General features: G+C 37.1%; 1 protein-coding gene across 1 annotated transcript in view; it reads left to right on the top strand.

Annotated features, from left to right (window-relative positions):
* The first annotated feature begins 11,027 nt into the window (after nucleotides 1–11,027).
* Nucleotides 11,028–16,744, top strand: part of septin12 (septin 12) — a 54,716-nt gene continuing 48,999 nt past the window's right edge. The window contains exon 1 of the mRNA XM_060892535.1: nucleotides 11,028–11,206. Within this exon, the coding sequence (XP_060748518.1) occupies nucleotides 11,161–11,206 (46 nt within the window). The 5' untranslated portion in view covers nucleotides 11,028–11,160. The remainder of the gene's footprint in view (nucleotides 11,207–16,744) is intronic.

Here is a 16,744-nt window from a genome sequence, read left to right as displayed (position 1 = left end):
TTATTTTTTTTGTCTTAATAACTTAAAGCCTGGAGATGGAACGTAAGTGATAACAGGACCTTTAAACATATTATTCATTTATTGTTTAATGAGTTGTTGTGGAGGAATAAATCTGTACAATACAATTTGTTACTGTAACTGTATTATTTTCCTAAAAAACAACAACCACCTCTTCCTCCATGTTACAGTAATGCATCAGTGATATTTCATCAGAAGCAGCATGTCCTTGATCGTAAAGAAATTCTGTCAAAGGTTCATAACAAATGTCTCATTCCTGCTGTTTACCTGGGAGAAAAAAAATCAATAAATATAATCAAGAGCTTCACTGACTGGGCTTATTGACACATCTCTCATCTAAAGACAAATTCCATGAGCCTATGGGTCTGTGTGAGAGGAAACAAAGTCATTTATAATCCTGGACTGAGTTTGGAAAAAATCCATCGAATATGTATTCACGATGCGTAAAGCTTCAACTTCTCTCTGGATTGTTCACTGGTTTGTTCACACTTTCATTTATTAAGTACAAATAAATATTTTTATATATAATATAATATATATATATATATATATATATATATATATATATATATATATATATATGTGTGTGTGTGTGTGTGTGTAAGTATAAACCATTTTAACCTTACATCTAAATATTTAATTTAAAAAACATGAATATAAAATATATGCAGCAATCATTTCAATGAATAATGTAATATATATATATATATATATATATATATATATATATATATATATATATATATATATATATATATATATATATATATAAAATAGATTAGTTGCATACATTTTATAACGGTATACTGCAAATTATATATTTATTTCAAATAAAATATAAATAATTAAATACATTATATTTATTAGTTATTATTTATACCACAATTGCATTTAATTCATCATAAATAACAACCATTATAAATATAAATAAATGAATTAATAGTATACTATATAAATAAATATGATATTAATTATTTATACTATATATATATATATATATATATATATATATATATATATATATATATATATATATATATATATATATATATATATATATATATATATCACTTTACACCATAAAAATAAATAAATAAATAAATAAATAAAATCATGAATGAATAAAAATAAAAATAATAAATAAATAAATTATATATATATAATTTATTTATTATTTTTATTTATTCATGATTTTTTTTAATTTATTTATTTATTTTTATGATGTAAAGTGACTTCTTGAATTAGGTTTAGTTTAGATTGGGAAATTCTCCACTAGGGGGAGTCCCAGGGGGATTAGAACTGCTTAATCCCACAGAAAAAAAACAACAAAGGGCAACAAATGGGAATGAAATAGCAAAAGATATTAAACACACGTTCCGTCACACACAGAAACTCTGGACTGGATGAGCTCAGGTCCTAAATCCGACAGGTTTAAACTTCATGCCCTCAGAGGAAAGTTTTGTGTATTCATAAACTGAGTATTAAAATAATTCCCAAATACTTCACGTTTTCTTGAGCAGAATCCTGTAAGAAATCACGACAGCAGAAACATTTCGTGCACGATTCTGTAACTCAAGTATGAAGGATAAAGTGTGGAAATGTGATCCTTGATAAAATCATACTTCCAAATAAAACGGTCCTTCGTGTGATAAAAACATCAAACAAAAATATTTGCAGACTAAATAGACAATACTGATAAAATACTTTGTGTGTTTATCTGGACTCTATGTGCGTCTATGGCACGAGGCGATCCTACTCGGATTATATTATTGTTATTCCTGAGAAATGTGAACGCAATGCAGACGAATCGCTTTGGGTTTTCTGAGCGAGGGGGCGAGCTGATAATGTGCCTTATGTATCATGTTGGCATTTTAATTAAAACGGGTGAACGGATTGATGCCGTGCCTCGTGTCTGCCTCTCGGTCCTCGGCTTGTTTGCTCTTATTCGGGATGAGACGTTATTATCACACACCTCGTCAGAATCCGTGCAAACAGCGAGCGACGGTTTCAATACGCCGTCACACACGAGCCCACCTCGTTATAGCCGCCAGCTGTTCGTCGCTCCTGCTACAATGATTGCTAACAACCCGCACAGACGACGTTTGCTAAACAGTATATTGTGTTGTTTTTGTCTGTTTGTTTTTACCTTTTATATGAGGATTAGCAAAAATAATAATAATAATAATAATAATAATAATAATAATAAATAAAATAACATTTTTACTAAAAATTCACTGCCAACAATTTTACAAGCTATAAATACAAAATAAAAGTCTACAAAAAGTAAAACATGATCATTCATAAGGCATTTTTGGAAGTGGATATTACATCATAACACAAACACCACTTACTTCCCGTGCTTATTAATCAGAAAATATGAAGCCATTGATTATTTGATTATTATTAAAAAAAAAAAAAAATACTGGTTAAAGACGCAAATTCCGCACTGAATATTGCATTAGAAATTCATTTGAATTATAACCACAAAGATTTATTTTGATTTTGAGTCTTTTATGGAACAAACCTGGCAACCGTGTGTATCCTAGACTGAGGCTATGAGCTGCAGACATATTTGGTATTTGTTGACATGGCATGGGATTTAATTAAAACGTGCGAACTGATTGATGTTGTGTGTCGTGTCCGCCTCCTCGCCCATGTTTACGTCGAGACTTTATTATCCTGCACCCCGTCATAATCCATGCGAATGGCGAGACGTTATTTCGATACGCCGTCGAAAACGAGTGCAGCTTGTTAAAGCCGCCAGCTGTTCCAGCTGTTCATGCTACTATGTGTTGCTAATGACACATAAACACATACGCACGAGCAAGAGGGGTGTCATACTACAGCTTCTAAAATATGAGCTTTATCTATCTTTATGCTCAATAAAATCTAATTATGTTTTTAGTTTTTTTTTACAGTGCAAAATTGATTTTCTTTTCAGGACCTGTTCAGTTTGTTATCAGAGATGCTTATTGCACCTTTAATTGCTTTTCTGCAATATTTGTACCTTTAATGCTTATTGTTTAGTGCAGATTTAATTGCGTTATCATGTATTTCCCTTCCACCTTTTAGAACTCTATGAGGTACGAACATTTTAAAGATACTTATTGCAGCTTTAATTGTATTTCCATTACAAATTTCATTTTCTTTTCAGGACATTAGATTTACTTATTGTGCCTTGAATACTTACTTATTGCTTATTGCATCTTTAATCACATTTCCCTGTATTCTCCCCTCATTTTCTTTTCAGAACCTTTAAATGTGTGTATTTGAGATACTTATTGTACTTTAACTTTATTGCTTATTGCAGCTTTAATTGCATTTTTCAGTACTTCCATTATTCCATTTTCTTTTCAGGACCTTTATATATGTTGTGCCAGATGCTTATTGTACCTTTAATAGTGTTGTAATAGTGTAGTACAGATTTCATGTACTGCACCTTTAATATCAATGCAAAGCTCCTCTTCTGAAAATACATGCATTGTCTTTAACACCAGGACTTGACCTTAGTTGGAGGACACACCTTCGCTGCTCTCTCTCTCTCTCTCTCTCTCTCTCTCTCTCTCTCTCTCTCTCTCTCTCTCTCTCCTCTATGATTCCTACTCAATCCTGTTGAACTGCTCATCTATCATCCTGTCCCCCTGTGCAGCAGACCCAGTAAGAGTGAAATACCTTTGCCCTTTCCTTCTCCCTCTGTCTCTCTATCTAAGACAGACACACACACACACACACACACACACACACACACACACACACACACACACAAACCTACACACAGGCCATGGAATAATCAGACACCAGTAGAGGGCAGCAGGGAGCTGTATTATGACACATCACCCTGGGCAAATATCATTTAAAGTACCCTTGAACTATTTATTAAGCCAAAATAAATAAATAAGAATACTAAATTTATCCTGAATAAATTGCAAGAATCTATGAATATGCAAATTTTAAAAAGAGCAGCACTGAAAGTAAGTCACATGTTCACACGAACGTCTAATTCTAACAAGGTATCGTTTCTATAGCAACAGAACGGGGTTCTCGGGGTACTAAAGGTGTTTAGAAATTAGAACTCCTGCTTTAGGGTTCTTAGTTCTACAATTGTAGCGTTACAAAGTCTTTTTTAATGAAACAATTTTCAATAAGAAAATTTGTATGTTATATTATTATCCGTAGACATCCGTATTAACTTCGTTTAAGTATAAATGAAAAGTATAAAAGTTTCTTTTGAATGAAATCACGTACAAATTCGTAGAAATGTGCATCCTGCAGCGTCTAAAAGGCGAGCGGAGCGAGACGTTTCGACACATCGTGTCCTCGGGGTAAGCTACGTGTTGACGAGAGCTGACAGATCGTGCTGAGAGCTGACAAGTGTTTTGTACAACGCTGCCATGACTTCTCACATCTGTCACGCTTTGTTTTACACTCGGGCGAGGTAAAGTGCGTCGAGGAGGTCTGAGTTGTTGTTTTGTTTCTTTTTTTGCACACTTACAGCTTCCTGGAACTTTCCAGCTCTGCTTTGTGCAACCGTCCAGGTGCAATAAGAGTAGCGTGATGACGTAATTATGGCTCCAAGATGTTTGAACGTTGCTAAGCAGAGAGCGGTCCTGATAGGAGATTGGATAAAAATTAGATGTTAGATAGCTTTTGCAGCAATCTAACATCCGTGGAATAAACACACAATAAAGTATTTTACACATAAAACAATAGCTGTATTAGTGGCTAAAAAACAAAGACAATTAACTTCGGATGTGCTAATTAGAGTTTAACTAGCTAGAGGCATCATCACAAAGAAAAAGAAAACTCGGAAGGAACTTTATCTTTCTTTCTGCTCAAAAAAATGTAATTATGTTTTTTAGTTTTTTTTTAGTAATGATGACAAAACAGTGCAAAATTCATTTTCTTTTCAGGACCTTTTCGATTTGCTATAAAAGATGCTTATTGCACCTTTAATTGCTTTTCCACCTATATTTATACCTTTAATGCTTACTGTTTAGTGCAGCTGTAATTGCATTATCATCTATTTCCCTTCCAAGTTTTAGAACTGTATGAGGAATAAACATATGTTTTAAACATACTTATTGCAGCTTTAGGGGGTCACGGTGGCTTAGAGGTTAGCACGTTCGCCTCACACCTCCAGGGTCGGGGTTCGATTCCCGCCTCCACCTTGTGTTTGCATGTTCTTCCCGTGCCTCGGGGGTTTCCTCTGGGTACTCCGGGTTCCTCCCCCGGACATGCATGGTAGGTTGATTGGCATCTCTGGAGAATTGTCCCTAGTGTGTGATTGAATGAGTGTGTGTGTGTGCCCTGTGATGGGTTGGCACTCCATCCAGGGTGTATCCTGCCTTGATGCCCGATGGGCACAGGCTCCCCGTGACCCGAGGTAGTTCGGATAAGCGGTAGAAGGTGAATATTGCAGCTTTAATTGTATTTCCTTTACAAATTTCATTTTCTTTTCAGGACATTTAAGTATATTGTTAGATTTACTTATTGTGCATTTAATACATATTGCTTATTGCACCTTTAATAACATTTCCCCTCATTTTTTTTTCAGAACCTTTAAAAAACATTAGCCTTATTAGTGGCTAAAAAACACAGACTATTAACATCTGATGTACTAATTAGATTTTAACTAGCTAGAGGCATCATCACAAAGAAAAAGAAAACTCAGAAGGAAGTAGCAGAGCTCTTTGATGCCTCCGGTGAGCGCAAGTAGCGAGTACTGTTAGCTTGCTAATGTGACAGCAAAGCTAGTAGATAGATTAGCATTAGTCTAAATCAAAGGACCAACGTTCACACATTTACTAGCTAGCTTGAGAAGCTACATATAGCTACTACTGTTAAAAAAACAATAACTGGTTAGGCCATGCCCACAAGTCACATGAACAGCTTGTTGTTGGAACAGTTTTTTCACCCCGTCTCAGTGGATCGGTATATATGAAGCACCAAGAGTGTAAAAACACACGACACATACGCACAAAAAGCGTCTACTGATTAATCAGCCTCAGGACGTCAGGAGGAGTTCCTTCTCAGCAGAGGACGTAATTGGATCTTGGGGAAAATCCGCCTTTTTTCGCAGTATGTACAGACCTGCGGCAGGCAGGAGCCGGAGAATGATCCGGAAAGTGTGTGTTTGTGTGTGTGTGTGTGTGGATGTAGTAGTAGGAACAAGAATACACTTTCACACATCCAGACACACACTACACTCCTGTGCTCTTTGATCAGATTGCATTTGCCAGTCTGGTCAGTGGCACGCTTAGCAGCGAGCGTGACAAATATTAATCTCCCATTCCAGGCAGACTCCGGCTCCCATCGCGCTCCTGAATAATTCAACAGCACCGATACAACGATGGCAACAGAATGGTAGGGCAGGAAAGGTTGCCTAAGGGAATAAAAGAAAAGTATTTTCACGGCATGCTGACTTCGGCGCCAGATATCAGGCCGAGAGAGAGGCGCGCTCTTCGCTGCTGGTTCTGTCCTTCAGATTAACCCTCATCATCAGCTCACTACTTAACACCACACTTCCCTTTCAGCTCAGTCAACTCATCAGTCCACTTTTATTAGCAAAAACCCTAATAAGAATTGTCCCCAGCCCAGCTGTCAGTGAGTAAAGAATAGTTTTCTGATTAGCTAACTAGCTAATTAGACAGGAAGCTAGTCAGTGTATCATAGCAGGAGTCTTCACTTCTACTGTAGCATGTTTGTTTAAGCGGTGCTGTTTAAAACAACAACAACAACAACAGAAAATGCTGAGCAAGCTTACTAGATAGCTTTCTGGATAGTTTGTGCTAGCTAGTAAGCTTTTTAACAACTAACACCGCTGGTTAAATAGCGAGGAGAATTTTTTTCCCTATAGCTAATGAGCGCTGAGTGCTAGCTTGATAGCTAAGTGCTCTTTGATGCTCAAGTATAGCCTTGTAACCTAGCACGGTGGCTAGCTAACTGTTTGCTAGGACCTTTTTTCTGGTAACTAGCATGATTGTTTGCTAAGAATTCTAGCTTGCGCTATAAACAATATTGATTCCTTGGTCATTACAAATAGTTTGTTAGTTATCTGCTAGAAAACTAGCATGTTTTTGAAAATCTATCTATCTATCTATCTATCTATCTATCTATCTATCTATCTATCTATCCTGTTTAAGTCAAATTTACACCACAATTTCACATCCACCCCACAGAAGATCTTCAGCCTTTTCCTCATACATACCTGAGAGAAATCACCTTATCTACGACCCCCAGGGCAGGTAAGGCTAGAGGTCAAAGGTTGCCTATTGTGTCGTTAACATGCCTGACTTAACCTGCACAGCCCTGTGTTTAATTGCCCACTTCAGTGATCGGTTCAGAGGATGGAGAGATAAGCCCGAGTTCATCCGAGCATGCTGGGCTTTCTCCTACAGCTGTCTCTCCATTCCTCGATTATATCTCTCACACACACACACACACACACACACACACACACACACACACACACACACACACACACACACACACACACACACACCACCACCACCACCACGCCCCGTTATTTATTCCTCATTCTTTACTCTGTATGGCCTAAAGGGCTGAAAACCTCCATGTGTGCAGCCAGTGGCAAAAATTTGTGCCCCCCATCATGTTTCAATTTATTTTCAATGGATTATTCAATTTTTTCATTCTAAAAACGAATAGAATGAATTTCCAAATGTCATATATTGCTCTCTATTCTTTCCCTTTTTCTATATAGTGAATTTTATTTGTTTATTTTTTTTCACATTTTTCATTTTCATTCTTTTGTTTAAATTAGTTGTTTTTTTTCTGGAAACAAATTCACTTTTTTTTTTTATTCTACTTTATACGCAAACATGGCCAAAAAGAATTGGACACGTTACTTATTTTACTGACATACGAATAGTTTATAAATGTAGATTATGAATATGTTTAGTTTCATCTCTAAGATAATAAGTTTAATTTTGAAATGTTACGTGATGGCATGAGTGTGACGGAGAAGCGTGTTAAAAACGTAAAGCGTCAAAGACTTTAAAGAGAAAAGATGCTGAGGTCCGTTCCTGAGCGGCGCAAGAGAAAAACACGTCACAGACTGATTTATTACTCATGTGTAGATTGTTAGCATTTCTTTTGTTCATTTTATAAGTAATATTTGTAAAACATTTATTTTGAAAAAAATATTATTCTTATTTTTTTTGTAATATTTTGTCATTTTTCACAAATTTTCAAGAATAATATGCACAATAAATAAATAAGTAAATAAATAAATAAATAAATGGACAATAAAATAATCACAAACATGCATACTGTGCTGATTAAAAAAATAGGATTGATTAAAAATATATAATAATAATGCTTCAGTATCGGCTTTGTTACCAAGCAGTAGTGGGTTCAGTTTCTAATAAAATAGAATTTACTGCTAAGTATTTTTTGTTTCTTTGGATTAGTCTTTGGATTAGTCCCAGATCAGTGCTGTGATGAGTCTCCTGATGACATGACTGCGCCCATCAGCCTCCTGACTCTCCACCGTGGGACGACACTTTGTTTGCTGGATTTGTGGAAACGGGAGAAGACCTGACGGTCTCGGTCAAATGCAGTGCACAGGAAATTGAATGTTTATAGGTTGTGTGTTCGCACTGCGCCAGCTGTGTTTGCCTCTCAGACATTAAACGATTGTAAAGCGTGTGTGTGCTGCTTCGGACTGTCTAATGGCCTCTGTGTTCTAGTGTCTGAGTCAGAGGGAGTTCACTGGTGCACCAACATTTATTCAAAAAAAAAAAACAACAGGTTCTTTTCTTTTTACGTTTTTGTGACTTCCGTAGACTTGTACAGTGGACACACAGCCTTCCATATTGTGATATGGTGAAATTTGCTTCTTTTATGGAAGGAGTCTCCAGTGCCAGTACTTGGAACTCAACAAAATGAAAACTTTGGTCTTATTCGCTTTTAAAGAAAAAGAGAAAAAGACGTTCCAGAACATTAAATGTAACTTTAAATGGACAAAAATGGTCTGACTCGGGGATCATTGCTGAATAAAGATCCATAAATTGTAAAAATCGAGCAATTCCGCATATGACGTTAACGGAAAAAAATAATAATAATAATAATAATAATAATAATAATAATAATAATAATAATAATAATGATGGATATGGAGAGATAATAATAATAATCCTTCTTAAATTTTTAAAACAATCAGGAAGACTTTTACAAACGCTCTTTTACAGGAAGACTTTTACAAAAGCCTGACTGAAAGTTTTTCATGGGTGAAAGGGGAAAGGAGGAAAAGCCTGTGTGATCTTAATCCCCAGTAAAACACGCTCATATGGTTAATGAGGGCCACTTAGGAACACAGTGTGAGCAGAGGTGCAGCATGGGATATGGGTCACATGGTCACTCTTCATCTTTATCACAGCAGGAGATAACAAACAGTGACTGTTCGGAAACACACACACACACACACAGAGAGAGAGAGAGAGAGAGAGAGAGAGAGAGAGAGAGAGAGAGAGAGAGAGAGAGAGAGAGAGAGAGAGAGAGAGAGACAGAGAGAGAGAGAGACTCACAAACAGACAGAGAGAAAGCAAGTGAAAGACAGACAAAAAGAAATACAGAGTGAGAGAAAGAGAGACAGACAGACAGAGAGAGAGAGAGAGAGAGAGAGAGAGAGAGAGAGAGGTGACGATTGATCAAAGCCACATTCTTTTTGTTCTTGTTTTATGTTTTGCAGTTGACGTGACCAGATATAGCCGAGTGCAAAAGTTTTTGCCCCCTATGATTTCTACATCTGAATTCAATTAAACAATGTTTATAGAAATGACTAATATTCTACAAGGCTCGTTAATCAAATTAGTGTTTTAAAAAATTTGTGATAGAAATGAGGTTCATAAATTGTATAAGATAGCTTGCTTTATTTGTTTGTTTGTTTGTTCGATTGATTGTTAACTAAATTTATCAGGACATGAGATGCTTCATGAATCTCTGGTGATATTTAAGTGTTCTTAAAAAAATGGCTCTTCTTGATGACGCCATTTGGCTCCTGCAACCATGGAGGTGAAAAGTGAGAGCTGGGGGCTTTTTTAACCCCTCCCAGGTGTGGCCTCAGGGTAGAGGTGGAATTCAGAGGGTAATTTGGGCCCCGGCAGCGTTGCCAGATTGGTAGTTTCCTCTATATATTTGGCTGTTTGTAAAATCCCTCCAGACTGTAAAAACTCCTGACAAGTAGACATTAAAAAATAAAATAAAATGTATTATGGTGAAAAAATATAAATGATAATAATAATCATAATAATAATAATTTGATTATTAGTAGTTATAACTCATAAATATGCAAAATAATTACATATATACAGTTTAAATGTTTGTATATATTCCATTTCACATTTGGTTAATAATGACCTATTCATAACACGTTAGTTATTACACAGTAATTACATCCTTTTGTGTTTGTTGAGTTTAAATTTCGTTTATTTATATTATATTTGGATTAGTTTAAAAATAGTGCAATTTAGAGGGGTACAAAAAGGAAAATCCAATCTGGCAACCCTGTACAGTGGTAACATTTACTATGGTTCATTTACGGAGTCGATTCTTCAGAATCCAAACTATTCAACTGAACCGAACTCTAGTATTAATTCATTAGATTTATACCTCAGACATATAAAGCATCTTTTACTAAAATTTGCACAAATCTACCTTTAGATTTGGCCTAAAACTTTCTGTTATAACCGGTTTAATATTTACAAATAACGAGTAAAAAATCTAAAAGATTATTACAAGGCTATTACAGTCAAACATGATTATTTATTTTTTTTATTTATTTTAATTATTAAAAGAGAACTTAGATCAAACTTGATTCGCGTATCGATTCATCTGACACACCTTCTCAAAACGACTCCTTTCAAACAAACAAACAAAAAAAAAGAACCGATTCGATCGCGACCGAATCCTACAAACCAGGGAGGAAGCGGCGCGCGCGCGCGGGTGTGAGCCGAACTCTGTTAGACGCGCAACTTTGATTTCTTTCTTATTGTATCGTGGACAGGGAGCGCGTGCGCGTGTAAACATCTCTAAAGAATAAAAGTCTTTGAGGTCCAAACTTATAACTGAGAAACTTTTTTTTTATTATTTATTTCTTTTTCTTCGCGGAATAAAGTCAGGATGTCTGTAAATGATCATCTCGAGGGGATATTGTCGGATTTTGAGGGTGAGTGTTGCACATTTCATGCAATAAAGGCTTAATTTTCAGATCATTTTTGAATTTAAATGCTAATTGAACAAATGCATGACATAAAGTGCTTATGAGTTCATGCACACTAGTGTGGAACTTCAGAGGATGTGTTTTGAATTGGTTTTTATTAGGTAGGAAATCGTATTTCTTTCCTTCCTCAGGAGTAATTAACTAGACTTCATTCTGTTGAATACAATCAGGACTCAGAAATACTTCCTGGCAATTATGGAGTCTAATTTTCTCTCATTAAACTAATAACTGTTTATAGATGGCATGCATGTGCCTTGTGTGGTCTGGGCTTGAATAATGATCAGAGGAAACAATCTCTGCCCAGACTTTACGTTTGTTCTCACAAAACTTTTATGGGGTTCACACAGTTTTTTTTTTTTTGGAGGTCTTCAAAGAAGTTAGAACTGCAAAACAACAACAGGAAAAAAAAAAAAAGAAGATCAGCTTTCCATGAAGCCCAAGCAGAAACACATTCCACCGGTGTGGTGGGACTGTAATTATATTCCAGAGCCTTTAAACCAGCCCTCATGAGCTGCAGATCTGTGTTCAGATTGAGAATCAGAAGGTTCAGAATCGTCGGATTGGAATTGAGGTTCAGAATCATTGGATTCAACACACACACACTCACACACTTCCACACACTTTGTGGAAAAAAGAGAGAGGAACCTTCCCCGGTATATTCGTCATGGACCCAGCAGGGTTCTCAGAACAATGGTCTCTCTCTCTCTCTCTCTCTATCTCTCTGTCTCTCAGCATTGTAGTGTTTAGACAGGTGTTGATCCAAGGAGACAAACGAATTAGACCGAGTCTTTGGATGAAAAAGCGTGACCTCCTCATAATACCATCATTATTCCAATAGTTTGACTAAACATCACTGGAGTACAGAAGCTGCTCGTGGGGATGTTGAGGATTGTGGGAATTGCAGAGATCGCATTCACCCTCGCTATTCCATGCTCAGTTGATCATGCGCAAGTTTTAATGTCCTCTGAATTGTTTAGCACGATAAGTAGCAACCCTTTTCAGAGCAAACACACATATCAGATGAGCTTCTCATAGCCCCCTGGAGTTGTAATAACATCAAGGAATGCCACTGTGGCCACTGGAGACGTGGAGTCTCCGATGCTCTGGGGGTAGTTATAAGTCCTTTTTTTTTTTACTGTTGGTTGAATTTTAATGAATTGAGTCCCATCCAAATATGTCATTTTGTTATGGACTCGCTCTGGAAAGATACATTTATAAATGCTCTAGATTCTAGCATTCTTGTTCCAAGAGCATACACTGGGACAACTGTAAGGTTGTCAAAAAGGACCTACTGTAACGGCCACCGCTTAGCTCTGTGTTGAAAGGCGTACTGTCTTTCCGCTTTGGTTAGCAATCTTCTCACACCCAAACCATGTGATTTAGTGGTCGAAGATGCGACAAGAGAGATTCTGTCATAATCTGTCTGCTTCACCTCGAGCCCGAACAAGCGGGGTCACTTTTGAACAAGGAGCCAGTGTCCTGGTGGTGCCTGAGCTAGTGATATACAGTGCGCTTGTTCACACTTGATGGACCGCCTGTGTCTTGTGCACATGAGTGGACTATTTCGGATGTCGCGGTCAGCTTCTGTAGTGGTTTTTGTAGTAGTGTGTCTCATCAGATGATGAGAGTAAAGTCCCTTTTTTGGTGGACCATCTGGAAAACCATCTATAATTGACGAGTTCAAAGGTATACCCCAGATAAGTTTTGGTCATGTGACCTATGAACGCTAACGATCAACGATTTTTCAACATCGTATGTCCGAAAAAATACTATTCCGCCCGATAAATACTTAAGAAGACCATAACCCAGATTTTCAGTGGCTGCACAACCGACCTGGTAAGTCCTAAAGGTCAAAGATCACATGCTCACTAACCCCAAGGTCTTAAAACATGAAATAACAAAGAGGTTACATGACTGGCTTCCTTTCTTTCCTCAAATTATTTCATGCATTCCTCACCACAAGGTTTTGGTAGACATTGGGGCCCCAGGAAAGCTTGACTAGATCTGAGGGGTTAAATAGTATGAATGTGTGTGTGTGTGTGTGTGTGAAAGCGTATGTGTTTATGGCTGGGCCATTACAGAGGTAATTACGGTAAGCTGCTTCTCTTCATCACTGTAGACTAGACAAGCTGCTTTGCTTCAAAGTGCAAGTTTTTTTTGTCTCCACACAAAAAAAAGGTCACTGAGGGAAAATAAGATTAGATAAACGTATTTCAGGATTTAGTCAATGATAGTGATTTATGAATGCTTTCTGAGTTTCAAAGGCCTTGGTTCGGTTATCATACCTTGTATAAACACCTGAAATTGAAGTTCTCAGCAAAGAGTTCTGGTGCTAATCTGCTTGTTAGTCCTTCAACCTCTGAACCTGCTCGCTGCTCTTCGACGTGTTACTCCACATGTAACGCGTTAACGCAGCTTTCCTGTGTTAGCCCATCAGGAAACTCACAGCAATTTGTCAGCGAGGCAAAAAAAGAGGAAAGTAAGAAGAGACTACAGCCTTTGCAAAGATTTAGAGTGTGTGACAGAGTCTTCAGAAGTGTGAAAGTTTTTTTTTTTTGCAGCCCCTGGGGGCAGAAAGCGCCTGGCCTTTCTTTTGCCTCGCCGCAGAGCTGAAAACGGCGGCTCGGAATTTGACTTCCAGATGTGCCGGAGCAGAGGTGGTCTCCTGAGCCGTGTAGCGAAAGGGTCGGCAGAGCGTACCTGTAAGGAATGCAGTAGGGAAAGATGAGAGGTGCCTCCATGGCGAGTCCTGACATGCCCCTCCATGCCTGGCTAACTCACTACTCTCCATTTGCAGGAAGCATCCAGTTCTTCCCAGATGCTCAACAGTCCATGCTTTAGCATTGAATTGTGGCTATTTTGCATGTTTAGTCATAGTAAATCAAGCTGACTGGACTTTTTGGACGACTCTAAGATGTTTTGACACTTGATATAGGGTATTAATCCATTCTATGTAGCCCCTGAGTATGTGTATTATATGCTTTGGTGTCAGTGATGAAGAATGGAAGTGGTTACAAATGGCAGCTTTCTTGGGGATTGTACAAGTTTATAGCCAGATGTCCACATGCTCCACTTTTGCTTGATTTCCCCAGGACTCTGTCTCCCAGGTCTTCCCTGGGGCAGCCATTACCTTTACACAATCCCCTTCTACACAAAGCCTGAAGCTCTTATACATAAACCAAACATCTGACTTGATAAACAGTATGCCATAATATAATACCTATATGGTTCCTTATCCAGGCGAGAACATGACAAACGTGAGGGAATCTTTTTTATTCTGTCCTCGGGGCATCTCCTGTAAAAGCTGTGCATGACAGCCCAATCCACCATGCGCCGTACTTGGCTGTGTCAGTTTGCCAACATTTAACAGCCATTGCCGAGAAGCCTCGTATGTCAGGAACCACTGTGGGGATTGGCTCTGTCTTGCTGCCAACTGCAGAGTGATGGATGGGAATCTGCTTTTGCTCACATGCAGTTTAACCCAACATAAGATAGGTCTTACCCCCAAGGTCAAATACCCCAACAATGTAGACCAGGGCCTGTATTCATAAAGATTCTTAGTGCAAAGAGTGCAAAGAGTCTACTAGAAAGCGGTTCTTCAGCAACTCAGCTGTCTCTGTGTTGCCAGGTTCTAGTTGTTTAGCTTGCTACTTCATTTAACACACCTGATTCCACTCATTTGCTAATTACCTGGGCTTTCATTTACTAATTTAGTGTGTTAGAAGACAACAAGACAAATCTGTAAATGTTGACATTATTTGAGGTTCTATTCTTGCTATAACTCAACTATACTTTTGCTAGATTTAGCTTTTTACTTCATTCAACACATCAGATTCAGCTAACTTGCTAATTACCAAAGCTTTAATGGGGTTGCTAATTAAAACACTATAAGAGACAAGGGTTTCTCAAAGGTTCTTTGGATGGCTGATGTTTTTTATTGATGTCATTACTTTGAATCCTCTCTCGTCTTATAGGTCATAGTGTAGAAATTTGTGTCTTATTAAGTCTTATAGGTCATAGTGTAGAAATTTGTGTCTTATTAAGTCTTATAGGTCATAGTGTAGAAATTTGTCTTATTAAGTCTTATAGGTCATAGTGAAGAAATTTGTGTCTTATTAAGTCTCATAGGTCATAGTGTAGAAATATGTGTCTTATTATGTCTCATAGTGTAGAAATTTGTGTTATTAAGTCTCATAGGTCATAGCGAAGAAATTTGTGTCTTATTAAGTCTTATAGGTCATAGTGTAGAAATTTTTGTCTTATTAAGTCTTATAGGTCATAGTGTAGAAATTTGTGTCTTATTAAGTCTTATAGGTCATAGTGTAGAAATTTGTGTCTTATTACGTCTTATAGGTCATTGTGTAGAAATTTGTGTCTTATTAAGTCTTATAGGTCATAGTGTAGAAATTTGTGTCTTATTAAGTCTTATAGGTCATTGTGTAGAAATTTGTGTCTTATTAAGTCTTATAGGTCATAGTGTAGAAATTTGTCTTATTAAGTCTTATAGGTCATAGTGAAGAAATTTGTGTCTTATTAAGTCTCATAGGTCATAGTGTAGAAATATGTGTCTTATTATGTCTCATAGTGTAGAAATTTGTGTTATTAAGTCTCATAGGTCATAGCGAAGAAATTTGTGTCTTATTAAGTCTTATAGGTCATAGTGTAGAAATTTTTGTCTTATTAAGTCTTATAGGTCATAGTGTAGAAATTTGTGTCTTATTATGTCTTATAGGTCATAGTGTAGAAATTTGTCTTATTAAGTCTCATAGGTCATAGTGAAGAAATTTGTGTCTTATTAAGTCTCATAGGTCATAGTGTAGAAATTTTTGTCTTATTAAGTCTAATAGGTCATAGTGTAGAAGTTTGTGCTAACACATTTAGCTGACGAAATAAGAGCAGCTCAGACAAATAGTTCCTCAAGGGTTCTCTGGATACTGAAAATATTTTTCTTACAAAAAAGGAAGTTATTGTTGAATGACAAACGTCTGTTCTTTAAAACCATTTCTGATAGATCTGTAGTCCTTCAGCGCTTGACGTAGACACTCCTTAAACTATGGAATGTGAGATATTTAATGCTACGGGAAGCGAACCATCAATACCAGTTTATCACAATCTGGCAGAGTCAAGTCAAGCGGGTTAAATCCTTCCATGGAGTGGGAAGAGACGGGAGTGAAAATTTTTGATCGAATCCAGAGAAATGTTTTTAACTACGCATGTAAGCAGAGAGTATCTGGAACTTGTGTGAGAGAGTGCGCAGTGCAGTGTGGTGATGATGGCACGCTTAGCTGCCAGTGTAATTATTTCCCGAGTGTTTGACAGCGTGCCAGTAATTACCTGATACCAGCTCCTCTTTATTTTTGGTGGAAAGGGAGTGCAAGTTTACACTTGCATGTGCTACTCTGAGAGAGAGTCTGTTAGTCGGGCTGTGAGCCATTTAAGTCTTTGAAAAAGCAGTAAGTTAAAGCAGCTTGTAGGTTTCCTTTT

This window comes from Tachysurus vachellii, chromosome 18, assembly GCF_030014155.1.
Source record: "Tachysurus vachellii isolate PV-2020 chromosome 18, HZAU_Pvac_v1, whole genome shotgun sequence".
NCBI classification, from domain to species: Eukaryota; Metazoa; Chordata; class Actinopteri; order Siluriformes; family Bagridae; genus Tachysurus; species Tachysurus vachellii.
Note: the sequence above shows the minus strand (reverse complement) of the source record. Positions and strands in the feature narration are given on the sequence as shown.